The sequence below is a fragment of the Calonectris borealis genome, chromosome 2 (genome assembly GCF_964195595.1).
Source record: "Calonectris borealis chromosome 2, bCalBor7.hap1.2, whole genome shotgun sequence".
Classification (NCBI taxonomy): domain Eukaryota; kingdom Metazoa; phylum Chordata; class Aves; order Procellariiformes; family Procellariidae; genus Calonectris; species Calonectris borealis.
The window spans coordinates 104,158,844-104,173,182 of NC_134313.1; the positions used below are offsets into that span (position 1 = coordinate 104,158,844).

The window sequence follows — 14,339 nt, forward strand, 5'->3', positions numbered from 1 at the left end:
TCTAACAATAGGTACCTATACTTGAAAACAAAACCATGACTACTGAGGGAAAGTTATTGCAGCTACAGGATATAGCTATAATTGCAAACGTCTCTCCACTTTATTCAGAGGGGATCCCACAGGCCTTGTTGAAGGCTGACATTAGACTGGCATTAAGTCCCAACTCTAAATCAATTTCCTCGGTCAAGTTCAGGGCACAAACAGCAAGTTAACAGTGATAAAACAACAAACTGAATAGCTGAAAATACCCTGCCATGTTATACTGGATAGACTATGTGCTCCACTAGCTCCACTGGCACCCACAGCTCTGTCAACTGCTAGGTGACACCAACTGGACACATAAAAACAAAACAGCAGTGCTTCACGGAAGGAGTAATTTTATTCTACAAGATTTAAGTAGCCTTTATTACAACTGCTGTGCAGAGAGCAAACAACAGTGGAAAACCTAAAGGTGCGACAGGGTATATGGTGTCAAGAATTATTCACAGGGAAGAAAAAAATATTTAAAAAACACCAATGAATGGTGAAACTGCTCTGCTGAGAAACTGAAACACTACTATTAGTGTCAAGATTTACATCATATTGTGGCATACAATAATAAGTGGAAAAAGGTCAGAATAATTCAGGATTGTTACTACTTAATTTGCAACAGACATTGGTATAGCCCTGAGGTCAGCCAGTCCAGCAGGGAGGGGGCACCCACTACTGAAAAACTAACCTCAGTAAGGGTTAGTAGTACAGAGTGAGATCATTAGACATTTGAGAGCCCTGCACTCCCCCTGACAGGCCAGGGACATTGAAATATCTCCCCTCAGAAGACAGGCAAAGTATTGGACAACTCCTCTAAAACAACATCCTCTGCTTTCCATACGTTTGCCATTTTCACAAGAACGTGGCCTCGCTTATCAATTCTCTCTGCTATCATCAAATATGTACTATGCAGTAAAAACAAAGTGAGACCTGGAAAGGGAGAGCTTGAAGGAACAAGATGGTATCTTGTCCCTTCCGCAGCCCAGAGGCAAGACAAAGCATCCTTACATCCTCCTTTGGATTTTTATCTAACCTGTCCTAAGCCTCCCACAAAGGGTATTTCAGAATTTCTCTACCTATCTTCTTCCAGTATTTAACTATTTTTAAAACAGGAAAACAGACCACAGAAAAAAACTATCCAACGGGTGTACATAACATCGGTTTTGAGCTTTGGATAGAAAAAAAGAGATTTAGCAGACTGCCTGGAAGGAGACATACACATACAGAAAAGGTGGTACGACTCTTTTTCAAGCTTGCAGAGCTTAAAGTTGTTACTGTCTGAAGGCCTGTGTGACAAAGTTGTGTGGTCTCAATCCACTTCCTAGTTCAACTGTGATATGACAGAAAGCAATAAATACAGCAAGCTGCACTGCACAGTGGGCTCCAACTAGATACCGAGACATCCTTTTATGGCAGGGGTACAATTTGCAGGTGAGGGCTGATGCTTCTGGAGAAACTTGAGTAAATTATAAGGAAAGTCAGAAGAAAGATACTCACATAGTTCATTTAAGCTAATTCACATAAGTACACAGAACGCGAGAATTTATTTATTTTGCACTTGTTCAAGGTCAAAAATGACCCTACTAAAACTACAACAAAAGCTTTGCTACAGCACTGGGTTGAAAAGAAGAGTATTTTTTTTCTCCACTTAGACTACAAGCCATCAAAAATAGAAAGGAACTATTAATTGATTCAAATCATCAGTATTGTACTGCAGTTCTTGGGATTTTGACAATTTTTCCTTTACTGCCATTTCCTGAACTACAGTAATTCTTGAAAAAGGCTCAACCTTCAGTAGGAGGAAGAAAAAAGAAAAAAAAAACCTCTCTCATTGCTGCAGAGAAAGCCCTACAATTTGAACCTACAAGATTCACAGTCTTTCACAGATTGTTTAAATACTATGTACTATGTAGGAACCCTGGACACTGATCTCAGGAGTGCTGAACACAGTGATGGTTCACAGTTCAAAGGAAACTGCAGACACTTGCCATCTCCAAAATGTAGAGGCTAGCTGCCACATAAAACATGAGGTTGTCTTGAAAAAACAAAAGTTTACAACTTCAGCCAAAGCAACACCAGCTACAGAAAGGATAGCAAAAGCTTTTATGTTATTTATTGTCCACAGCAATTTGAATTGTTGCAATTAAATCAACTACTAGATTTTACTTTGACATTATAGCAGTAATAGTACTCACGATGCAAACATGGTGGAGGAAGAAAACGCAAAACTACTACATTAAAATTTAAGTTTGACTGCAAAAGTTCTCTGGAACCTACTTCACTTAAAATGAAAAGCAAACTTTCTGTTTTATGGCCTTCAGGTGATAGATATTACCTTCATTAATTAACAATACACCATACAGTAGAAGAAACAACAGTCTGACACTTGAAGGCAAATGAATGTGCTAGGATTTTAGGTAATCTTTTTGTATTAAAAGACTATAGTGTTATAACTTAGAAGTTACAGAAGTGCATCTAATTTATGACAGCCTTCAAGGGCTGTTCACAGATTGATTGGCAGAGACTGGCTCAAGCAATGTAAGTACTAATGTCAAAGCTAATTGACCATTTTTGAGATTAGAATATTGAACACCCAGCCACTGCCTGAGATACAATCACACGCACTGCAGGAAAAAAGCTTGCATAAGGTGGCGTGGGTACAACAGTAGATAACCAGAAAAGCCAAAATCTTGCAAGTGAAGTACATAAACACTCTCTCCATTTGTGTCTTGCTATTTTTATCACCTTCAGGAAAAGACTCTTAATGCAGTTGGATGCTGTACATCCATTTCTAGATTTGATATCTTTTGTGTTGATAGAAGAGCACAGAAATGAATACATTTTCTTGGCTAAGAAAGTTGGGGGGTGGGGGGGGGAGGAAGTCTTTTCACCCACATGACCATGCCAAGTTTTATGTCCGTTGTTAGTCTGGTCTCCTGCAGAGAAAAAGCTTACTTGACTGCTGTGTAAATAGATCTTTTTTTTTTTTTAACTTACAGTACCCTTTAAGCCATTGACTGATATCAACCAGAGAAGAACAGATTACCAGCAGTTAATTAAATTCCTATCACTTCTGTAAAAACCGCCAAGCCAGAGAAGGCAAAACTGCAATTTGAACTTGTACAGGCCCACCCCCAAAAAACATCATCCAATTTCCATAACTGAAGATGGTAGCCCATGTGTCACACCATCAGTGCAGTCTGTGGGAAAGGGGGACTAATGGGAAAAAAATGTAGAGGCACATGCAAAGACAATGGAAGAACCCTTGTTTGACCTCAAGAGACAAATTCTTAGAAATCTTCATTAACTCTGCTGTTCAGAAAACTACTTGCTTGTTATGAAGAGATAAAGCACACGTGCACACACACTCCCCTAAGATGCAAACCTCTGGAGCCCCACCTCAGATGACTGAGCACATTTTATTTCTTTAGCATCCATCTATATTTAACCAGTGGAACTCCTTGTAACACGCAGAAGAGTTAATAAACTGTGCAGAGGACAGATTTATCACGGAAAATGCATTAGGACAGGAAACAACCACTAAACTGCCCCTTCATCAAGGTTAACTAGCTGAAAACTGGCATCAGGCTAACCGCATTCATATTACCTCCAACTGGATTGACTAATTCCTATCTGCTCAGTACAAAGTCACATCATCCTGAAAAATACTCAACAGTCATACCCTGGCACCACTCAGGACGAGATTAGGTACTTAAACGGAAAAGCAACTATATCTGCAGTTAAATTAGATTATAAATTTGTACAGAAAAATACTTTGTGACAGAAATTGAAAGCTAACTGCCTGACAGTAGGAAGGATTTCTCTCCATGGGTACAATACCCATTACAGTGGTTCTGTGCTTCCTCTACAGCATTGAAATTGGAGACTGCTGGATATACAGCACTTGACTGCAACTCCACCTTTAATCGTCCATTTCCTACTAAGGATAAACATTTAGTACGACTATCAAAACTAGCAAACGTAAAGCATCACCACATGCTTTCTGAAAGGAAAGATCTATAAGCGAAGTCCATACAGCCAGTGTGTTTAGACACCCACAGCAAGTGACTTTATTCAACATCACAGAAGGTACAGCTGGAAAGGTACATCCTGAAAAATACTCAACAGTCATACCCTGGCACCACTCAGGACGAGATTAGGTACTTAAACGGAAAAGCAACTATATCTGCAGTTAAATTAGATTATAAATTTGTACAGAAAAATACTTTGTGACAGAAATTGAAAGCTAACTGCCTGACAGTAGGAAGGATTTCTCTCCATGGGTACAATACCCATTACAGTGGTTCTGTGCTTCCTCTACAGCATTGAAATTGGAGACTGCTGGATATACAGCACTTGACTGCAACTCCACCTTTAATCGTCCATTTCCTACTAAGGATAAACATTTAGTACGACTATCAAAACTAGCAAACGTAAAGCATCACCACATGCTTTCTGAAAGGAAAGATCTATAAGCGAAGTCCATACAGCCAGTGTGTTTAGACACCCACAGCAAGTGACTTTATTCAACATCACAGAAGGTACAGCTGGAAAGGGTCTGAAGGGCTCCTCCTGACACAGATACCGTGTCTGTGCACATGGGGAGGAAAGAGAATCAACTGCTTTTAAAACATTCCTGTTGGAGATTTCACTAGCAGGTTCAGAAACCTGTCCATGGAAACTCACCCATCTCCACACCCTTGAAATTAGCAGCCTGCTCAGACTGCATCCAAAACCAACACAGGGAGAGGTCAGCTGTATGCAAAGCTGAACTAAACTACAGCATCTCCAGGTCACCAAAACTTCGTCACTCCATGCAGCTCGCTAGAATTGACAGAATTGCAGCTCACTGATAGGCAACTAGTGAAGATGCAACAGATTCATATTTGCCTGTGTTTTCTGTGGAACCTGAAGTTTTCAGAAGAGTTACAGAAGTGCACCTCCAGCCCTCCATCACAGTACTGCCTAAAGGAAAAGGGGAAGGACTAAAACTGGGCAAGCATCCCCAGAGCACGGTCTCCTCCACAGACCATGACTGTAACTCCAATTAGCTTCAACAACGTAAAATCCAGGTGTCCTGGTTTCAGCCGGGATAGAGCTAAATTTCGTCCTAGTGCTGTGTTTTGGATTTAGTATGTTGATAACACACTCATGTTTTTAGTTGTTGCTAAGTACCCTGCTAGTCAAGGACTCTTCAGGGGCTGGGAGGGAGCATAGCCGGGACAGCTGGCCAACGGGGTATTCCATACCATATGATGTCATGCTCAGTATATAAATAAGAGGCTGGTCCAGGAAGTAGCGATCGCTACTTGGTTATCGGTCAGCAGGTGGTGAGCAATTGCATTGTGCATCACTTACTCTGTATATTCTATTATTATTATTTCTTTTTCTGTTCTATTAAACTGTCTTTATCTCAATCCATGAATTTTACCTCCCTCCTCCCCCCCTAATTCTCCCCCCCATCCCACTGCAGGGGGGGAGTGAGCAAGCGGCTGTGTGGTGTTTGGCTGCCTACCGGATTAAACTACACCACCAGGCTATGCTGCGTTTTCCGTTGCCTTGTGCTTAAGAGAAAAGCATCAGCCTGTGAAGCTTGCACACATACACTCTCACCTTACCTGCACCACTCAGACACACAATTTGATGTGTAATATGCTGAGCAGCTCAACCCCCATCATCTAAGCTACCAAAATGAGGAAGGACACCTATTAACTTTGTATTATGCCAGGTTTTTAATGATTCAGATTTGGCTCAAGACAATGCCTAATTGTGAACTATCAACTGCAACAGTCAACCTTGCCAAACACAAGGACTAGATAATTAAACAAAACAAACACCTATTAGAGTTGCGTGGCTGAGGATCAGTCTCCTACTACAAGATACTGTAAAGGCAAAGGCAGATACAGAACCTACCCCAAAGAGTTTAAAAGCCAGTATTTCCTATATCAACTCCACTATCTTCTCATGCAGTCAGTGTGAGGAACACAAGAGTGCTCCTACAGCACAGACAGCGAGGAACAGAGGGCAAAACAGCTTGTGCTTCATTTTGTTCCCTCAACTATCTGACTATGCACAGGTTATCTGTGATATGCTCCTGAAGGGGGTCAGAGGAATGATGGAAGCATCTTCTTGTTTTGTACAGCAATTGCAACGTAGATAGTGCCCAAAACTGCAGTGATATAAAAATCACACATAGTATTTTCTTCTGTTTAAGCTCTGTTCTACTGCTCAGAATGCAATCCGACAAAGCATTTCACATACCGCACATTAGCACCACGCTCACCAGTCACACATAAATACATGTTTAGGCTGTAACAAACACACACTTTGACTGACGACTGGAGAGCAACTTGGCAAGAGTAATATTCTTACATTCTTTGGATATATAAATACCCAAATACACACACACACGCACACATACACAAAGGACAATGTAAAGCTATGATTTCTGAGCTCAGACCAGATATAGCTAAATGCACACGCACACTTAGGAAACACCCCATCAAAACGGTTTGATCCTTCATACAGAAATATATATATTAAAAAATATATTTTTATATACGTATATAAATAAATCTATCTGCAAATTAAATACCAAATCATATACACATTCCCCCAAAGCAGCCCACTGTTGTTTCTCCCCACGCTCCCGGCCTAACAGGTTGCACACGCTCACGACACACGTTTTGCCACACGCCGACGGGGGGGGAGGGAAGGGGAGAGGGAACTCCCCGAACACCAGATCATCGCTACCGCTGTCCCGTTAGCATTTCAGCACGACGCTCACAGCCGTGCCAGAGCACTCCTTTCCCCGGAGCCCTTCACACCGGGAGCGCGCCCGCCTGCGCTTCCCCGCGGACCCCAGCCCCTCGCCGGGAAGCCGGGGGCAGCTGCCTAGCGCGCAGCTCGGGGAGTTAGCCACCCGGCGCCCAAGCGGGGAGCTGAGCAGCGCCGACTCCGTTTTCCACCCCTTCCCCACCCGCGCCGGCACCTGCGGCCGCGCCCAGGCCGCGCCGGCGAGCCTACCTGGCGGTGGCGGAACGCAGGAGCCGGTGGGGCCCCCACGGTCCCCGCGGGTGCTCGGGGCCGGGAGCCGGCGCGGTGCTGGGGGACCGGGGGCGCTCGGCGGGGGCCGGGCCGGGCGGCGAGGTGCCGCCCGCCTCCTCGCCGCTGCTGACTCAGGAGCAAGCGCCGTCCCTCCACACACCTCCTGGGGGCGGCCGCCGCGTTCCGCGCAGGATCACTGCCCAGAGACACCCCCCCCTCCCACCCCCAGCACGCACCGCCGAGCCCGCCGCAGCGGAAGGGAGCCACACCTGTGGGCAGCGGCAGCGATGCCGGGGAAGGGAGAAGAGGGGTAGGAAGCGGCCGCTAGGCGGGGACGCGGGGTTGGTCCGACTCCATCCCAGGAGGGAGCGCGGGGGCTTCCTGCCAGTTGCAAGGGAAAGAGGCCCCGCGCCTCCATCTTGAGGAGGGGTCGCGGGTGAGAGGCCGGGTGCAGGGGGCAGCAAATGGCGCCCCCGCCCGGCAGGGCTGCGAGCTCGAAATGGCGCCCCCGGCGCGCCGGGCCGGTGTTAACCCCTCGGCGGCCGCGGCGGGAGGCGGGCGGTCTCGCTCCCGCTCCCGCTCCCGCTGCTGTTAGCCCCGCCTGCTACCGCTGCCCTCAGCGGTAGTCCAGCTGCAGTGGAGCCGTGTTACCTTCCGCTTGATTCGGGGTAAATGGTATTTTGCAGGTGGAAAAAAAAGTGCTCTAAAGATGTAAAAATGTCATCTCTTGAGCATGCAACGGCTTTTACCTCCTCTTTTTACCTCCTCTTCTGATTCCCACCTTACCAACTTTCTTTGACAATAGTCTGTATGACATTTCCTGAAGCTACTCAGATCTTCCTTGGTTCAGGGAGCCCATAACTCATGTGCTTGCTCTGTAAAGCAAGGAATTAAATCTCTGAACTGTAATAATGGATTTCTTGTGAAAATATATGAAGGAGCCTAAAGGAATTGTCTGTTGACATTTTTTAAAATATTTTTTTCGCTATGTTGTTACACCAATTTTCATTCCTCAGTTTCTGTGATTTCCATGTGTTGGCTGTTTCGGCCAGCTTATGGAGACTGAAGTCTGCTTATCTGAAGTAAAAAAGATCTTGTGAATTCCTAAGAATTATTCTAATAACAACACAAAAGGATCAATGAGAAGACCGCTATATTTTTTCCAATGTTGACCAAGGCTACTTGACTTTGAAGAGCAAATGTGTGCGGAGAGAGGAAACCTGGCTCTCTTTCCTTTGCGAGGCAGCCCCGTTTCTCATGCCTCGCAGCCTCCCTGGCAGCTCTGAGGGTTGATTTATTGACCCTCAGAGGGGAAAAGGATTGTCCTCCAATGCTTTGCATGGTTGCGTGATCCTAATTTTACTGACTGTAAAAGCATCACGTATAGCAGCACAAATTTTTTATTTCTTCTGCAGAAAAGAATATTCACTAGTATACTCAATGCTAGCACTTTTTGAATGATCTGTGCAAGTATGCAAAAGGCTTCTTAGCACAGCATAGGCTTCGGGAAACAAGTTCTCTGGTTGTCCTGTCAGGAGGTACCTCCCACCATCTTAGTTAAAGCAAGGGGAAAAAGATGAGCGCAGTCCCTCTGTTTGCTTTCCCTGCACAGAAAAGGAGCAGCTGATCCAGTGCCCTTGATATTCTTGCATGCAGATTACCTTCTCCGTTGAATGAACAGGACAGAGCTAGTCCTACACAAAGGCAAAGGCATCAGAGCAAACAACTCCCATTCAAGAAACCCAGCAGCAGCACCTGGTGCCTATGCACAGGGAGACTATTTCTGCAAACTCCAGAAATGCTATGAAATGGCAGAACAGGTTCGCTGCAGATGGCTGAGGCTAAGATGGTATTTTGTTGCTGAGCCAATTGCCTTTCATATCATTGAAGAACTAATAGGCTTAAGCCTCATGAAATAATAGACTCAGCATGCTGTAATGCTATCTGAAAATCATTAAAACTTCAAAATGTAGCCTTCTAGGTAAATGTTGATCTGGTTACCTCCACCTGTCTTCCCACAGTAGGTGCATTCATTTGATCAGACAAAAGCCTTGTGAAGGTGTCATCACCCAGGACAACTAAACTCACTGCCAGACATCCAGGGGCGTTTTGGAGTCTGCCTCTGAGACGCACCCCCCATCACTGCCAAATGGCCCCTTCTGAGCAGCTTGGTGCTGTGGTGGGGGAGCCCTGCCTTGAGGCATGACATTACTGCGGCATGCAGGGAGGTTCCTCCCATCCCAGGGGGCTGGTGCAGCCTTCCCAGTCACCCTGCTCCCTGCCCTCCTTCCCGCTCTCGCCTGGTTGGCTAAATCAGCTGCTTTGAAGTTTTCCATGTGACATCTGTTCCAAAAGAAGGAGGTCTGGGAGATACGCTACTTTGGTTACCAATACTTAACCTTTGTTAGATCGTATTGTGCTTTTCCAAAAATACCTTTTCCCCACCTCCCATCTTAAATAGGTAAAAAAACTTGATCCGCTTCAGTTCGAGGAAGTGTCTGCCAACACTGATAAAGAGGGTGGTATTCACCTTCAAGGCATCTGAGACAGATTTTTTTCTCATTCTTCGGTAATTGTGAGAATTTTTGAAAGTCACAATGAGGTGAGTTCCCCTTCTTGGCCGTATTTGTCCAGCATTGTCAGTTGTACTCACATGTTATTTCTACTGCCATGTCCAGGTAAAGCTTCTGCCTTGACAAATGATTTCTGAGTAGGTTTTAATTAGCTTCTCTGTCCCACCAGTGACAGCATCAGGAAATCTAGTAACAGTGCAAAAGGTCACTTTCCTTTCCTTCTTTCTTTTGTTGAAGTATGTTACTTTTCATTGAGGTAGATGTATACTTTTACCCTTTTCCTTAATCAAAACTGTAGTTCTACAACATCTCCTTATGTTAGTAGGTCCATTTCTTGTCATGAATGCATGAATACATAACTAATGATACACCAGTGATTTTAGCGTGGGTTGTTGCAGATACAGTATTACTTTTATTTCAGTTATAATTTAGCAACATTCCTGCCTACTGCATCTCCCGATTAAGCCTCCTGTTTTCTCCGCCATTACCAAAATGGCAGCGTTGCACTGATGGCTTCTCTGTTGCTGTGGTTAAAAAGATGCTATTTATGAATCTTTATTAATTAGTCCGTTTTGTACTCTTAGTCAACACAAAACCTGGAAACTTTTACCTTAATGGAAATTAAGTGGAGTCACTCTGCTACTTGCAGTAGATGTTTCAAGACAGCACCTACGTGCAATGTGTCTTCACTAGGATTTTTTATTGGATTGCCTGCCACTGGGTAAAAACACACCAAAATATGAAGAAATGATAACATGACCTTTGTGGAGCTTTTCAATCACATTGAGCTGATACAGCTGAACATCACGCCAATTACTCATCAAAACAAGCCCATCTGTTTCTGTGTAATTATCCTCATCTTTATTTTCTCCTTGCTGACTATTTCCACTCTTTGCATTGTTTTAATTTCTCTGTTAAGATCTACAGGGCAAGGACTTCTACTTTGTACACCAACTATAACAATAGTTATGGTTTTGCAGGTATTGTCATACTACAGGTAATCAGGTTTGTATTTTGATCTAGTAAATTTAGATATCAAATTGACTTCCAAACCTTTATATCATGTGTGATATTTGTAGCTTTAATCTTCCATGCACTTCCTCTTTGTACAAAAAGTTTTTATGAGTTATGGTTTCAGATTATTCCCTACAGTTAAGAGCATAAATATTATTTAGGTATATATTTTTAATCACGATAACATGGTTTTCTGCTGTTATTGTGGTTTTGCCTCCTATTTATTTTTTCTTTTTTTTTTTTAATCCATCTATTTATTATTTACCTCCACAGATATTTAACATTTCCTTATTTTGTTCTATGTATATCTCTTCTCTTTTAGTAATTCTAATCTATTTTGATGTAGAAGTGTTTAAAACTTTACCTGGATCTCCAGAAGAAGTTGCTTCTCTTGACATCTGAATCAAAGTATTAATAAAATAATGCTTCTGATAGTACAGGATTTCCACAAGGTCCATTGTTGTCATTGATTATCAATAGCAGAGAATTACTGCCTTTTCTTACATTCACATGTTTGTATAAGTCCTTTGGGTTGTATAGATGCCATAATACTATATCACTGAATCAGGAAAAGAAATCAAATTATAAGTTGTAGCCCAGGAAATCTTTTGCTTAGTTTTACTTTGCTGTTTTTATTGTCTTAATATTTATGATGTTTTCTTACAAGTTTTACTTGCCATATTCAGCAGATATTTCACCTTTTACACGACTGATCAAATTAAGAGACAAATTAATGTAAGAGCTCTGACTCTTGATTGTCAGCAATTTGGGTACTTATTAAGTGGTTTAAAGTGTATTTAATTAAAGATGTAGTGCTTTAATGTTTAGTCAGTAAAACATTTAGCATTTATGCCCTCTTAATTTTTTTTAAATATGATTGCTTTTACGGTAGTTCAACAAGAGTTTTAAAAGCTGTATGCATGGTTTCCTCATTCTGGAAGAATGACTAACTACTAATTACAATGAATATAGCCTTCCTCTTGTCAATCTTTATAATTAGAAAAATGAATTGGCCCTTACAAAGTGTTATGGCTTTTCTTGTTCCTAATAAAAATATTATGTCCCCATTCACTCACTCACTATTTCAAAGGTTAAGAAACATTGCTGGTCAAAGAAGGAATCAGTTAGTCAATGCTAGAGATGGATCTGCAGTTGAGGCATTGTGCTAAGTCTCACACACAGGTCTGAACCCTTCTTTTTGCTCCTCTTTCTTCCCCAAATTAAACCCATCAGGCATTAGCCTTTTTCATATCTTTCAGAATAGTCCAGAAGGTGCACCCACATAAGCAAAAGTAGCCATAATGCAGGAGGCCACGTAAACTGGTGTTTCTTTGACAAAGCATGAGTTTATTGTGCTTTCCCTTTCTCCAGGGTCCTTGGGAATGTTAAATTGCCATCCCCTGTCTTCGCCTTCCCTATGAATCCTTTGGCTGCAACTACCAGGGAGGGGAAGGCGATGTAAGTGGTGAAAACAAACCTCATGACATTTCTTTACTCTTGGTGAGGAAGAAGAGAGCATGCAGCAAATCAAAAGGTGTGAGCACTCTTTGCTTGTGTTGCCTTTAGTGGCTTGTGCCGGCATTGTTGCTCACAGCCAGCTGCAGAAGGAAGGGAAGACCTGCTGTGGCAAAGTTACTGACACAGAGAGATAACCTCTTTTGCAGTCTAAAGTCAAGTGGTAGAGAAGTAACTCATTAAAAACGCCAGTAAATAGGAACTGACGCTATGAGTCTTAACTAGACTCTCTTTTTTGCATCATATGGCTCTGAAGATTTGGTATTAGACCCCCAAATTTCATGCCACTGGTATCGTTTAAATCACAGCCCCAGTTCTCATCTCTATGCAAGGGTTAGGATTAAACTTTGAATATTGGTACAAGAAAGTGTTCTTTCCACAGGGTTCAGTCCAATCCATTTAAAACTGAAAAGTTCCCAGTCACTTAAACTGGGGGAGTCATTTAATTTAACATCCGATTCATTGCTTGTAAAAACAGGCATAGGCCAAAGGAGTATAAAAGACATATAGAAAAGACACAGTATGGCAACGTGGGAAACCATGAGCAAGGTTAACCCCCACTTTTCTCTATCATCATCATTTCCTTAAGGGTCTAAGCAAACAAAAAACTTTTTTAAAATGAAAAGAAAAAACCCACCCCAAGTACTCTTTCTCTTGCTGGTATGTTTGAGAGTTTTTCCATAAAAAGCAATATGTATCTTAGGATTTTATGAGCTTTTAGTTATTTGGGAACATAACTGAATAAATCAAGTGCTGAGTTTTCTGGCTTAGCTTTCATGAGCTAAGCTGATGTTTCTAAGCCAAGTGTTACTGCCGAGGAGCTTTTTGGGCATGTTGAGAATAGTTCCTTCAAAATATTATGGCAATATTATTGCAATTGTCATATTATCGTTGCCCTTCAAGAAGCCAAAAATGATGAAGAGCTGTGTTTAGACGTGGCTTTTCTTTACACCTGGGCAGCTTGTTGAGGTGAGGAGGTAAGCAGGGCTTCTGATCTAAGAAGAAGGGTTACTTCACACTGACTAACCTTCTCCTCAATCCAAATGTTCTTGGTGATCTCACATGTGGACTTACATGCCATGACCTACTGCAGCAAAGAGGCATGCAGCCCTGTGGCCGTGGGGCATGGGCAACCTATTACTTGAGTACGATGAGTCCCCTCGCCGCCCCAACGGACTGTGCCCCGGGGGCACAACGCATTGCTCAGCAAGGCCAGGCTAGCACCCTCCAGAGCAGGCGCTGAGGCCCCAAGGCAGCGGGAGGGATGTGCAGCACTGACAGGGGCCGGGGGCTCTTTGCTTTCCTGCAGCAGTCTTTCCCTCATGTTTTGCAAGTTTGTCGCTGTTGCTTGCAATAGTTGATTCCCATAGTATTAATCAGTCCTTAAAAACAAGTCAGCTGTGGAAACAGAGGAATTAAACGCATTGACATAGTTTACACACATTTAGTTAGAGTAAAACAACTGGCCCTTTCTGGTTTCTCAGCTGGCTCCGTGACCTCCGGTCCGTGCTGGCAAAGATAATCAACCAGAAATGGCCCTGCAAGGCCACCCTTCCAAAAAGGAATAGCCAACTGGAACAGGGATATTAAAGCAGATAGAGGTTTTTGAAAAAAGGAATGGTGTCATCATGGTCCAATTTATAACTATATCACTGTACTCTTTATAGTTCTAGGGAATGATGGAGGGCTCAGAACAGAAAATCCAAGCTATTTGCAGTTAGCCAGGCTGAGCTTCAAGTGTTTTTATATCTCACAGTGTAATTTTATCTTGAGCAGAATCTTTCATGTAACACTCATTCTTACCCTCTTTTATGTTGGAGAGCTGTGTATTAAAATTAAATGTCAAATATTTCTTACATAAGCACAGACAAACCAAGAGTTCATCTAGTGCAGTACCCTGTCCCATATTGTGCCAAAAGTAGATGGCTATGGAAAAATATACATGCTAGCTTTAACATCTGCCCAGCATCTAGCCGTATTTGGCTCAGTGTTTGTGACCTGATTGTGTCAGAAATAGCGTGGCCAGCAGGAGCAGGGAGGTGATCGTGCCCCTGTACTCGGCACTGGTGAGGCCGCACCTCGAATACTGTGTTCAGTTTTGGGCCCCTCACTACAAGAAGGACATGGAGGTGCTGGAGCGTGTCCAGAGAAGGGCAACGA

At 43.0% G+C, this 14,339-nt stretch overlaps 1 protein-coding gene across 1 annotated transcript in view; it reads right to left on the minus strand.

Annotated features, from left to right (window-relative positions):
* Nucleotides 1–11,122, minus strand: part of LOC142078379 (dyslexia-associated protein KIAA0319-like) — a 44,105-nt gene extending 32,983 nt beyond the window's left edge. The window contains exon 1 of the mRNA XM_075140841.1: nt 11,029–11,122. Within this exon, the coding sequence (XP_074996942.1) occupies nt 11,029–11,122 (94 nt within the window). The remainder of the gene's footprint in view (nt 1–11,028) is intronic.
* Nucleotides 11,123–14,339: the final 3,217 nt, after the last annotated feature.